Source organism: Athene cunicularia, assembly GCF_003259725.1.
Source record: "Athene cunicularia isolate RWA chromosome 3 unlocalized genomic scaffold, athCun1 chr3_part1, whole genome shotgun sequence".
NCBI classification, from domain to species: domain Eukaryota; kingdom Metazoa; phylum Chordata; class Aves; order Strigiformes; family Strigidae; genus Athene; species Athene cunicularia.
Window position 1 is genome coordinate 1,154,925 of NW_020799097.1, and position 13,457 is coordinate 1,168,381.

At 54.2% G+C, this 13,457-nt stretch overlaps 1 protein-coding gene across 13 annotated transcripts in view; it reads left to right on the forward strand.

The window, feature by feature from the left end:
- Positions 1-13,457, forward strand: part of OTOF (otoferlin) — a 103,563-nt gene that overhangs the window by 28,646 nt on the left and 61,460 nt on the right. For 9 of the 13 annotated variants that reach the window (XM_026845407.1, XM_026845408.1, XM_026845411.1 and 6 more), the window contains exons 4-6: positions 4,435-4,534; positions 9,452-9,663; positions 12,918-13,004. In XM_026845407.1, coding sequence (XP_026701208.1) covers positions 4,435-4,534; positions 9,452-9,663; positions 12,918-13,004 — 399 coding nt within the window. The remainder of the gene's footprint in view (positions 1-4,434; positions 4,535-9,451; positions 9,664-12,917; positions 13,005-13,457) is intronic. The other 4 variants (XM_026845417.1, XM_026845418.1, XM_026845419.1 and 1 more) reach the window with 1 other exon arrangement.

Genomic DNA, 13,457 nt, shown 5'->3' on the forward strand with positions numbered 1-13,457 from the left:
GGTGGTGGGACAGGGCACAGGGCTGAAAGAGGCACATGCATTTCCCTGGTGCTTTATGACTAACAAAGTTAACGAAGCCCTCCCCAGCTGGCAGCTCTGAGAGGCCACAATTCAGCTCATCTCACAACATGTCACATCTTAATACCAGCACCGCTTTAGAACTGGGAGTAACTGGTGGGTTTCTCCAGTGTGGCTGCCGTGGCTTTGCCAGGAGGGGTATGAGAGCTGTGACAGTTTGTGTGCTCAAGGCTTTGACAGGGCCAGATCCCGATGCTCTTGGGGAGAAGCACCATACGGGCACGTGGTTGATACCACGCCATGAAGCCTTGAGCACACAAACTGTCACAGCTCTCATACCCCTCCTGGCAAAGCCACGGCAGCCACACTGGAGAAACCCACCAGTTACTCCCAGTTCTAAAGCGGTGCTGGTATTAAGATGTGACATGTTGTGAGATGAGCTGAATTGTGGCCTCTCAGAGCTGCCAGCTGGGGAGGGCTTCGTTAACTTTGTTAGTCATAAAGCACCAGGGAAATGCATGTGCCTCTTTCAGCCCTGTGCCCTGTCCCACCACCACCAATAAGGGGGTTTAGAGGAACCAGAAGACCCCTTGTTACCCAAGCATATCCCCTAGGATACAGTGAGGTTTTTCCATGGAATGGAGTTCCCTGGAGGCACCATTTCATTACAAAGTCTTATCATGACTCATTTAAGACTTCACTTGCTTTCCCAGTGGGGTCAACACCAGCAGGCATCAGCTAAACCTGCCACCACCACCATAAGTGACCCCTCAGCTGAGTAGTGCTGCCAGCGGGCAGCCTGCAGGGAGGTGAGGGGAGCAGGGCTGGGCCGGGCTGGTGGAGGGGAGACAGGGGCACCACAGGGTAACAGCAGCCTGCAGCTCCTTCACGGGGGTTGCAGAGGTAACAGTAGAGTCCAGAGAGGCCACGGAGATGCTCGGGGAGCTGGAGCCCCCCCTGTGAGGACAGGCTGGGAGAGTTGGGGGGTTCAGCTGGAGGAGAGAAGGCTCCAGGGAGACCTTAGAGCGGCCCCCCAGGGCTGAAAGGGGCTGCAGGAAAGGGAGGAGGGACACTTTTTACAAGGGCATGTAGTGAGGATGAGGGGGAACAGTTCTAAACTGACAGAGGGGAGATTCAGTTTAGATCTGCGGCAGAAATTGTTCCCTGTGAGGGGGGTGAGGCCCTGGCACAGGCTGCCCAGAGAAGCTGTGGCTGCCTCCTCCCTGGAAGGGCTCAAGGCCAGGTTGGACGGGGCTTTGGGCAACCTGGGCTGGGGGAAGGTGGCCCTGCCCGGGGCAGGGGGTGGCACTGGAGGGGCTTTAAGGTCCCTGCCCACCCAAACCAGTCTGGTTCTGTGACACCTGACATAACAAGAGCAAGAGGCACAGGCTGTGGCTTGGGAGGTTCAGGTTGGATACCAGGAAAATATCCTTCCCCAGGAGGGTGGTACAGCCTCAGCAAGTTGGCAGAGAGGTGGGGGATCTCCATCCATTGGAGGTTTTTGAGCCTTGGATGGATGAAGCTGTGCCCAAACGGATCTAGAGTTGGTGATGGCGTTGCTCGGTGCAGGAGGTCCCTCCAGGCAGCAGGTCTGTGGTTCAGCCATACCGGCCCGTGACCACAGCGCCCTGCTGCGAGGTCCCGTGGGAAGAGCTTCACCCCGCACTGGTTTGTTGCTGAAGCAGCAGCTGGGAGCTCTGGGCTGTAGCGGATTCCATATGGGAAAGGGGCAGATGGTCAGGGAGGGAGAATGGGGTATGGGCACATTCCTACCCCCTGCAATTGCTTCAGAGCAATTTCTGCAGCTTAAATAGAAATCCGAAATGCCCAAGGCTGCGGGACTGCAGTCTCGCTGGGGTTCAGCACCAGCCTGGAGACAAGAAGTGAAGGTGGACTGCACTCATATGAAGTCAGCTTCTCTGGAGCATTAAAGTGATGAGGACAATTCAGTTCTCTGTCCAAACCTGGCGGACACACTTGTGGTGTCGGACACATATTTGGTTTATGGTAGGTGAGCTCTGAAGAGTCTCCGTGCACTCGAAGCCCAGTGCAAGGATAAGCAAAAGCTCGGCTCTTCCTCGGCGCTGCAGCCGTCACACCTGCCCCTCAGCAAGGGAGCACTTTGTGCTGAAAGCATGGCTCTGCCCTCGGGGTAACGCAGTAAACGGGGCCTGAAAAACCACAGTTAGAGGAGCTGGAAGGGAGCCTGAGCCCTGGGAAAGTTCAGGCTGGTTCCAGGTCATTTTGTCATCCTGGCTTGTGCCAGCCCTGGCGTGGCCAGCAGGGACAGGGAAGGGATCTGAGCCCTGGGCTCGGCACTGGGGAGGCCGCCCCTCGATTCCTGGGTTCAGTTTTGGGCCCCTCACCCCAAAAAGGCCATTGAATGACTCGAGCGTGGCCAGAGAAGGGCAACGGAGCTGGGGCAGGGTCTGGAGCACAGGTCTGCTGGGGAGCGGCTGGGGGAACTGGGGGGGTTCAGTCTGGAGAAGAGGAGGCTGAGGGGAGACCTCCTGGCCCTCGGCAACTCCCTGCCAGGAGGGGGCAGAGAGGGGGGATGAGTCTCTGGAGCCAAGGCCCCAGCGCCAGGCCCCGAGGGAATGGCCTCAAGCTGCCCAGGGCAGGGTCAGGCTGGCTCTGAGGAAGGATTTCTGTGCAGAAGGGGCTGTTGGGCGTTGGAATGGGCTGCCCAGGGCAGGGGGGAGTCCCCGGGATCCCTGGAGGGGTTGAAGAGTCGGGCTGAGCCAGCGCTGAGGGGTCTGGGGGAGTTGGGAACGGTCAGGGGGAGGGTCATGGTGGGGCTGGAGGAGCTGCAAGGGCTTTTCCAACCCAGATGGTTCTGGGGTTTGTGATTCTGCTTGTCTCGGGGGAGTTCAGGTGGTGATCCAATACTCGGGGGAGAATCAGCCACGGTGGCTGGAAGGGGTTACACACCCTCACCTCAGCATTTGTCTCAGCCCGTGGTGGGAGTCAGGACATGCAGGTTGGGTGGGGGAGATGTGAGCCCCCCTTGTCTGTTCCTGTGCAGAGTCAGGGAGGCTGCTCGGTTTCCACCAGAGGGGAGATGGAGCGCTCTGCTGCAGGGCCTCTAGCACCCTGCACAAGAGTGGGAACAACCCAGGAAGGAGGAAATAATGTGTTAAGCCCCCGCTCCTGCTGTGCATGAGTCCCCTCAGCCACAACAAGCCCTTGTGGCTCAGGGATGTGTGGTCCTGGCTCAGGGGAGGCTGTCACCAACTCCACGAGGTGTGACAGATGCCCAGGGACTGAACCCTGCCACGCAGCTTGTCCCACACACTACAGACCATAGCAGTAATGACAGGATCAAGGATCGTAGGATCGTATCAAGGGATCCCGGGATAATTCAGACTGGAAGGCATTTCAGAAGCTCTCTAGTACAACCTCATGCTCAAAGTTGGGTCAGCTTGACCTCGCACTAACGTGGCTCTTGGCTTTTCCTGGTTGGGTCTTGAAATTAATGGTTGGACTTGATGATCTTAAAGGTCCTTTCTAACCTAAATCCCCCAGGATGTAGACAGCCTAACCTCCCTGGGTCCCTGCTGCATTGCATGAAAATACCTGTGTAGAAGAATTTTAAATACAACCTCTGGTATATTTGAAATAGATTTTACGGCCTGGTGAAATGTGTTCAGGACTGAGCGATCTTGTAATATTCCCAAGGCAACCAGAACTCGCTGCCCAACAGCCCTGGAAAGTGTCCTTAGCCTGATGGTTGTATAGTCCCAGCCCAAGGCTGGTGTAAAACCCTGTCAAGCTAATCCTAGAGAGAGTTTTTTTGGGTGGAACCCTGTTCTCCAACCCTGGGCCAAGCCGGCTGGGCTAGGCTGTTCCACTCATCCCCACACAACCAGGCACATCCGAACTGCTCCAGGGATGCTCTGCCCCAGGATAACCCCTCCCGGGTGGAGGGGTGGTGGGGGTGGCTTGGGGTCAGGCACGTGGATCTGGGACCTCCCCGTGTCACCCTCTGTGCTGACAGTGTCCTGGTGCAGATGGGTGAGGGGCAGCACCCTGGTTCTTGCCTTGTTCCGTTGTCTAGCGCAGACATTTGGGGTGGAAAAAGCCAATCTGGGTTCCTTTAGTTGCATCCCAGTAATACACGACTGCTAGTTCCCGAAGTTTCCTTCTCTTCTTATCCCAACAGTCTTACCTTGAAATGGCTTCTCTCCTGGCTTCCCCTTTGCCCACCATCTCCACTGAGCTGGGGTTACTGCCTGCAGCTGCCAGAGCCCTCGGCCATGCCCTGATCCTGCATCTACCTCCTCTTGAGGCAACTGGGAAGCAAAACCAGCCACACATGCTTGGGTGGCTTGGCCAGCAAAGCCCTTTGTCATTAAAACCAGATGCTGGTGGGTGCTCACCACAGCTCACCTGACTTGTCTCTCCTTTGCTCCGTAGGCTCATCGGCACTTTCCAGATGGTCCTGCAGAAGGTGGTGGAGGAAGGGCAGGTAGAGGTGACGGACACGCTCATAGATGACAATAATTCAGCCATACAGGTAGGTCACGAGGAATCAGCTGCCCTTCAGTCGTTGGTCCCTCTGTCTGTATTTCTTTGTCGGAACAGAGAAATCCGTGTTATGCACCCGAATCCCCAAATCCTCGTCTTTTTCTTCACCTCATTACTCTCGGTCTGAAGGAATAAGGCAGCCAGGACTGTGCACAGCAAACACTGACTGTTCCACATGCCATCAGAAGTTCAGGCTGGGGGCAAAGCAGGAAAGGGATCAAGCTGAGATGCCCTCGGTCTGCACACAGGCGGGGTGTAACTGGCGGTGCACGAATGTCCTGCTGCTGGTGACGGGTGGCAGCTCAGAGCACGGCGTGGGCCTGATCCCCACAGAGGTGCTGAGCAGCTGTTCGAGCACAGTCCCATGCTGAGCTCTGTTCCCAGAGCTTGGTGACACCTCAGCAATCCCACACTGGCTCTGCCTCGGCCGTTACTACATCAGCTTTAATCCATATCCATACCGGTAGTACTGGTTGTTTGCAATGCCAAACATTTGTATTTTATTTCTCTCTGACCTCAGCGCTGCTTTTATCCGACCCTCACATGAGAAATACCTTGTGCAGCAGCTCACCCGAGGTCCCAGTCTTTAACCCTCTCTGGGGAAAATCAGGGTAAGAAATAGCCCCTGGTCTGGGTCTGCACCCTTCATCCAGAGCTCCTAGTGCCAAGGAAAAACCTCCCTGTGAGGTGTAACTCAGGTCATTTCCAACCACTTAACGTGCCTCGTGGGAGCTGTTTCCCATGGAGACTGAGTTTTATAACGCACTTGGAAATGCAGCTACTTCTGATCTTCTTGGGTATCAAAACCCTGGTGTTTTAATTAAAAAATAAAACCTCAGCCTCCCCCCTTTTCTGATTCCTTTATAAGCTGCTTCCTACACTCATCATAGAGAAAAAGCGCAATCACGTATAACCCTCTGTGCTAACAACAAGCAATTAGCAGCGGCAAGATGAGCGGTTTCATTAGGAGGAGACAGGCTATGACTTCTGTCAGGGTAGAGGGAATGAAACCAATAAAAGTACAAGGGATACAGTCCCAAGGAGGGAGGTGAAAAATGGAGGGGTGTGCAGAGCCAAGGTGCAAAAATAATTTCAAGGTTGGAGAAAACAGTTTCTGCTGTTCTCTTGGTTTATCAGACTGAAAAGTTGCCTGATTAAAGTCCGTGGGACCCACCAAAGGAAGAAAATCCCGTATTTTTAAGGCCCTTCAGTGTCACAAAGGGAGCAGATTCAATACATGCAACTTCTTGATGTTGAAAATGATGAAATTGTTAGAATTTTAGGCTAGGACTGAGGAGGTACCTGCACTGCCCGGTGCCCTGCAGCTTGGAGCAAATGTTCCACCGCCGCCCTTCGCCTCGGTGGAAGCCGGGTGCTTCTAACTGGAGGCACCTGGAGGAGACACTGGAGGCACCTTCCCCACCCGGGGCCTGATGTGCCGGGTAATGGAGCTCATCCCCTCCTGCCTGCGTCTCCTCTGCCGCATGGCAGCTCTGCTGCAGTTGTTTCAGTCAGTGGCCAGCTCTGGAAAACGTAAAATACTGACTGTTGTCTGTCAAAAATCGGGGTGGCCAGGCAAGGCAGACCCCATCCCTCTCTGCAGCTCCTGACAGGACATTGCAGAGAGGCTGGGGCTGGGCTCTGCTCCCAGGGGATCAGGGACAGGACAAGAGGGAACGGCTGGAAACTGCCCCAGGGGAGGGTCAGGCTGGGCAGGAGGAGAAAATGTTTCCCAGCAAGAGTGGTGCGAGAGTGGAACAGGCTGCCCAGGGAGGGGGGAGTCCCCATCCCTGGGGGGGTTTCAGGGCCGTTGGGATGAGCTGTGGGGGATGTGGGGTAGGGGAGAACTGTGTAGAGTCGGGCTGAGGGTTGGACTCGATGATCCCGAGGGGCTTTTCCAACCTGAATGAATGATTCTATCCTATGATTTTACAGGAATACAGGTAAGACAATAAATCCCCCCATGTTCTACATGCTGCAAGCCACAAGGATGCACATGCACAAATCCTGCCTTTCTAGTGCTTGCTGTGAGCAGAAATGCCCCATCCCTCGATTTCCCCCACATCTCTGGGGCATCATCTTAACCCCATGTCACCCCTGTTCAAACCACAGCTGGGAGGAGAGGGGGTGTGTTTGCATTCTGGGCTTTCAGCAGGATTTCAGATCCCTTCTGCCGTGCAACTTCAGGGGCACAGAGACAACTCAGCTTCATAAATTCCCTTTCCAAACCACACACCCCCAGCCTTTGCTCCAGCAAGAGGGTAAATTTGGACTGAGGGAGCCCCGAGAAGAGATAATCCAGAGGGCAACGCCCGGGAGATTTTGCATAGAGAGATGTTAGTGGAAGTATAAATCTGGAATAGCTCCTGCTGGGCAGCAGGGTCAGCCCCCCTCCAGAGGTGACCCACTTTTTTCCAAACGCAGAAGATGCTGATGTTTTCGGTGGGGCATACGAGTGGGCCACGGGCAGTGAGGGCTGTTGCATGAGGACTGGAAAATGATGGGGCATATGGAGGAGGCAGAGGCAGGCGGGTGTGGGAAGACAGGAGAACCTCTGCACTCCTCGTCCTTTGAAATCACAGACAAAGGTTTTGCTTGGGCGCAGCATTGAGCAACCTGGAAGACAACTCATGTGCAAGGGTTGCAAAAATCAGCTCCAGCATGAGGAGCACTCTTCACCTCTCCCCTTTCTGCAAACCTTGCCTCTCTCAGCTCCTCAAAACCTGAGATTTTAAAGGCACTTCCCTCTGCAGAGGCCCCTGAGGAGGTTCTGGCACTGCAGCAGCGCAGATGCTCCGGGTGCTGTCGTGCACCACAGCTCCATTTTTTTGCAAGATGCTGGGCTGGCACCAGGGACCCCTCTTGTGCACACCAAGGTCCAGGCAGAACTCTGTTATCAAACGCAAAGGAACGCTTGAAAATTGTTTTTTCTTTCTCTGTGCTGACTGCGAAACATCACTGGCAGCTTCCAGCCAGCCCGAGTAACGTTATTGACTTGCCTTAGCAAAGAGATTAAAAGAGACAGGAATTGTGAAGCCAGAAGGGATATTACAGTCGTGTCATCTGGCCTCCTACAAGAGGCTCTGGGATGTCTCAGAACTTGTTATTATCTCGAGTGGTTGAAAAATAACCCCAAATAAAAATTATCTTCAAATGTCCAGTGACAGCGCAATCTACCAGCCCTTCAGTGAATCATTCCACTCATTAATTTTCTTTTCTGTTAAATTGAGAGGATTTTTCCCCCCCCCCCCGAGAATATCTCTTGGTTTCAGCTTACACCTACTAATTTCCCTTCAAACCAGCGATGATTTTATTCAGCCCGAACCAAAGTCTTACAGTTTATTATACCCATAGTGTTTCGTTTCTTTTAAAGGATTTTTAAACTTTAATTACAGTTTTAAAATGCGATTTCAAAATCAAATATTTCACAACAGCCTTGGGGTGGTTTGAAAATGTGTAAAACTGATGTTTCAACATGGATCTTTGTCCCTCTGCATTTGCATTTTCAAACAATCTGAAGCAGCTTGGGGAGGTCAGCACAGTGTGGCAAATCATTTTGATTGACTTAAATTTGCGTTCTGCCGTACGAAGAATAAAATCAGTCAACCCCTTCCACGGAGCTCTGTTTCCAGCTGGGTTTGAGTCACCCTTTAGCTGTCATTTGCTAAATGCACAGAATCCTTCCCGGCCATAGCTTATATTTTCCAGCCTTTCATCATCCCATCGACAAGCTGCCGTTGGAGGATGCTGCACTCCCTCTTAAACATATAGATGAAAAAAGGAAGATTTTGTAATAAATTTTCTGCTCCGGTTTGTTAGCCTTTTAGTTTTGTCCTTGTGTCTAAAATCGATTGCCTTTGCATTGAATATAATTTATAATTTCTCCATGAAAGTGGAGTGGAGGTGGAGAATGGTGTTTGCTTTTGCTTTGATCTTCGTAGCAGCTGTTTGCCTGTATGAAAACATAACTAACAAAATAGTTATATTTTCAGGAGAGAGATTTTTCTGGCTGCTTTGTCAAACGCAGTGGTTTTAGGAGGGCTTTGGACATCAGGACAAAGTTCATGCCAGCAGCTCTTTGCGGCAAGATGAACTCTTACATATTTGGTTGGATATCAAATCCAGAGAAAGATTTTTTGGGGAAAAATGTTTGAGACCCCCAACCCTGAATTTGCTGCAGTAGTGAGGTGCAATCTTGGCTAGGTAAGTGGGGAATGACCACACAGAAGAGGGAGAGGACCTTCCTCTTACTTGGTTCATCCAGAAGAAGCTTTAGGTCAAGCTTGGACAGACCCAGTGCCAGGTCCTTTCCCGTCCCCAAGCCTCAGCCACGCTGGTCACGGCCAGGCTGGGCGACCCCATCCCCAACCCAGGGTCTATCCAAACCTCCCCAGGGATGCTCATCCCTTGCCAAACCCTGCCCTGCCTGGGGATGGGGTAGGGCCCGTCGGGAGCAAGGCACTGTGCATCCGTGGCAGCCCAGCTCTTAACACCAGGGCACAAATTCTTAGCAAAACGATGCACCATGGAGAAAAAAGCACCAGTGCAACATGGCTTCATCTGCTTGTGGTGCTTTCAGCTGCTCGAAGGGTTTGTCTGCTGTTCAGGGCTTTTTATGTCTCTCATACCTGCCGTAGCTGGTCTGGGATGTGACCCAGGTCCTTGAGCAGGAGGGACCGGAGGCTGCAGCACTGTGCCTGGGGGGGGTTCAGACCACCTCCTGAAGCCAAAGACCTGCTCCCCAGCTGTCTCATGCAATTAGGAACGAAGAGACTTTGGGGTCAGTGAGGCTCAGAGTTTAAGCCAGCTGATGCAACAGCTCTTCCTGCCTTTCAGTTTTTGCAGGACCTCCCTTCCTCCCTCCGTTGCCCTTGGGGGCTGATTGTGTCTTCCTTGTGCGTTGCAGACCAGCATCTCTATAGAGATCAGGTACCAGGCTCTGGACGGGACAGTGGGCATGTGGAGCGACAAGGAGTTCCTGGAGACCCCCAGTGTCCACTCAGAGGGAGGTGGCACGTACCCCTTGGAGACAGACAGCCTCCTCTCCGGCCACCGGCAGGGCTTGGACATCTCTCCAGGCAAATCCAACCAGCAGTCTGCAGAGAGGAGCTTCAGAAGGTAATGTGATGCTCCACACTCGGGGGTGTGTGATGGCAGCAGGGATGGGGAGGGCTTGGCTTGTCAGGGAAGGGCAACCTTGCCCCAGCACTCCTGTAAGGTGCATCACATCTCCTGGCGAAGACCCATCATCACAGCTCAAGGTGAGAATGGGCTGTAAGTGCCCACTCACCAGTGCCAGCAGGTCCCTGGTGCCCCCCCACACCTGCCCAGCACAGAGCTGAGTCTTCCAGCAGATGCTGAGGTTTGTAGAACCCAGCAAATGCTGCAGAGAAAATGTAATTAAGTACAGATTCGGCAAGGTCTGACTGGTGGTGAGGTCTCATTTTGGATGGGAATAGAACTGTGTGGGGAGTGTAGAGCCATGTGCAGGGTCTTACATCTCGATGAGGCTCGGTTCCCCCAAAACTGAGGTGCAGGTGTGCTGAGGGGTGAGTGCAGGTGGAGGAGGGCGTGTTGGCCACAGAATCGTACCAGCGTGGATGCTTCTGGAGGAGAAGGTGGTAGTGGCAGTGCCTCTGACCCGTGTCCGTGTGCTGGGGGGCAGCATGAGTGTGCACACCCCATGGCAAGGCAGTTGGCACGTCAGAGGCCGGAGAGGAGAGAGTGGGGAGGCTGTGGCACCTCCCGTGCAGCAATAACCCTCAGACAAGCACTCAGCTGCTCAAGGACGTTGTCAAAGCTTCTTCCACAGTGGTCTGCTAGGACCTCAGTTAAATGAAAACCTCATTAAATGAAATCCCACACCAAAGGCAGTGCCTGGGCAGGCGAGCCCTGTCTGGAGTATCCGAGGGACCCGTCACCTGATGGTGGCAGGTGGGGACACCTCCATTTCTTCTAAGGGATGCTGTTAGCAGCTTTCTATTCATTCAAGTGTCCTTAGCACCCTCCTTGTGTCTTTCTAAGCTCATGGGACCTGAGACTGGATGAAAACAAGCCCAGGGACTGTCTCATTCCATTCCTAGACACAAAGCTGCTGTAACCAGTTGCAAACCCAGCCTGGTGACTGGGAGGGGCGGAGAGGGCTCAGCACTGCGGACACTGCAGTTGGCTGTCCATTAGGACGAAGTAAGTGCAAGCTGGGACCAGTTCTGCCATGATCTGTTGCTTATGGGTGCTCAGGGCTTGGTCCTGGCTGGGAGGAACAGCCCTCCCCCACCTCGTATGCGGCCACCAGGCCAAGGCACAGCCGGGCGCTGAGGTCCCCGCGATGCTGGGCCAGATTCAGCCCACACCATCACGGGCCCCTTGAACCCTGTGCTCAAATCCTCATGTAGCTCTTCAGGCAACAGAGTTTTGTATATAAATATTTCTGCTTCACAGGCTGCCAAGCCAGATTTTCAGGCAGCTTTACATAGTCTCTGTAATTGTGTTGCCCACGGGAGGGATTTTGTCTGTTGATCTCCACTCCAGTAGCTCTTGAACCCGTTGGCTTCTTTCAGTTGGAAGAGTGGAGACATCCAAGTCTTGAACTTGCTAGAAGTCTCATGGAAAGGCTTCAACTAGAAGAGGAGAGAGACTTTAGGAGGGGGGGAACAAGCAGAGGGTGCGGGCAGACCTGGCAGAGCCGTGTCCTCGGGTCACCCACCGCTCTCCCGGGATGAGCACAGCCCTTGTCCAGGGCTTGCAAAGTGCTGGTGGATCAAAGTACAGCCCTCGTGTTTCCAAATCCACACAGGAGCCCAGCCTGGACGTGTGAATCCAAACGTACCCCGGGAATCGGCTGCTTTTATAACAGCATTTACATCTCGGGCGCTGCTGCAGCCGTACATCCCCCCTGCCGGGTGTATGCAATTGTGTGCTTCAGTAGCAGTTGCTTTCTGTCTGGGTTTAGCGCTTTATTGTGGCCATATAAGGGCAAAATCTCTTTTTCCCCACTGTGCAAGATTGAGGGAAGATATCTCCAGTCACTCGGCATCCCTTCTAGGCAGTTAATTAACCATGTGAATTGGGCTGAAACCTGTGAATTTTCAAGCAAATTGAAAGTGCAGATTCGTTTCCCAGCTCAGTGGACCGTGATGTTGCTGTACAGGGAAGAGGCTGAAGGATTTAAGAGGGATGGGAGGGCAACGTACCTGGCAAAGCCCGGCTTGCAGAGCGGGTTTCAGTCTGTCTGTCAGCCTGGTGCGTTGGGAAGCGAGCGTCCTGCCCGCGCCCCACGAGCAGCGTGATGGGGATGTGACTCCACTCTCACCAGAGAGGGGGTTGATGCTGCGTGGCTGCTGCGTCGCCTGCAGCAGGGCGTTGGATGAACTGAGGCTCTGAACTAGGTCTCCAGGGTCTGTAAGTTAAGCCTAAAATGACCAGCTCAGCTGGAGGGTGAGGACAGCCACATTTAGCCCGGCAGATCCCACCTGGGGGCAGCTTTTAAGAAGAGGTGTGTGGTTTGCTGAGCACCCCTGCCCGGGTGCACAGGGCTGTGTCCCGGCCAAAGGCTGCTGAGCTGTGCTGGCTGTGCGGAGCAGAAGGACTTCTTGGGGTTGGTTTGTACGTGGTTGGTGAAAAATCCTTCCTGTTGGAGAGCGGAAATAAATGCAACGGTTTATAGACAGGCAGCAGGATGTATGCGGGCTAAATACTGCTGTGACATCTGCAAATGGTGCTGTGGTGTCTGAAAATGGTGCTGTGGATCTGAAAATGATGCTGTGGCAAAGACCTTTGTCCTGCATTTCCCTCACAGGTCTCTTAGCAGCTGGGACAGCGGTTCCCGGTGGTCCCAGTTTGGTGAAAGTCCCTTGATATTTGGCTTCCGTCTCTTCTTCAAGTCCATGATGGTTTAGAAAAACTAAATCCCTTTCTACACAGGGCTTACACCGAGCGAGCCCCGCGCGGGGCCCATCAGCCCCGGCGTAGCCAAGACAATCGTTGTAGCCCTTTCTTGTCGCTTCACACCCTGGCTCCCAGGCTGTGCCCTCGGCTAATGCACGGCTCTGAAAGGGGGAGAGGGGGGAGCGTCCCTGAGCAGACGCACCAAAAAACCAAGGCGTGCTGGTCCCACTGTCCCAGGCAAGTTTGCATGGGGACAACAGCAGTAAAACCAGTTTCAGCTGCTGGTTTTATCCCTGGGAGTTTCCCCACGTCCTCTGGTTTGGAGCCTTGTCCCACAGCGGGTCGCTGGAGCGCAGGGGGGGGTCAAGGCTTGGCCGTGTCTCACTGCCCTGCGCTCCCCTCTGCCAGCGCCGCGGGCCGTGGTCATTAACGTCACCCCCACTGGAGGGAAGGGGCTGATGTTTGCTCTGTCCCCACCCTCGCAGGATGGAAGAGGACGAGATGTATTACCACAGCGAAGATGAACTTCTGGGAGAGGGGGACACCCTTAGCCAGGGATCCCTCAACACGAGGTAGGGAGGCAGGCAGCGCCCGCTCGTGCTGGTGGCAGTGGGGTTTGCAGTGCTGTGTTGCTCCTGCCTTGTCCCTCGGGATGTCCCACGAGCATTGTCCCTGCAGTCCCAGTTCTTGGCTGCAGGAGGGCTGGTGGGGAGAAGTGATGGAGCAGCTGGAAAATCCTCCTTGGCAGGGATGCTCGGGAGAGGTGCTGGAACCCAGGGTGGAGAAAGGGGCCTCGGGGCGAGGCTGCAACGGGGGTACTGCCGTCACCTTGGAGCCCCCCCTCCTTCTCCAGGTCCCACCACACACCTGTCCCCAGCACCAGAGATCAGCCATGTCCAGTGCATGGGGACGGGCTCCTTGTGATGTGCATGAAGGTCTGATTTCTGTTTGCAGTGCTTTTCTTGCAGTGCTGTGAGTTGTCCCCCGCCGTGTGCCAGGAAAAGTTGGGGGGGGGGGGGGGGGGG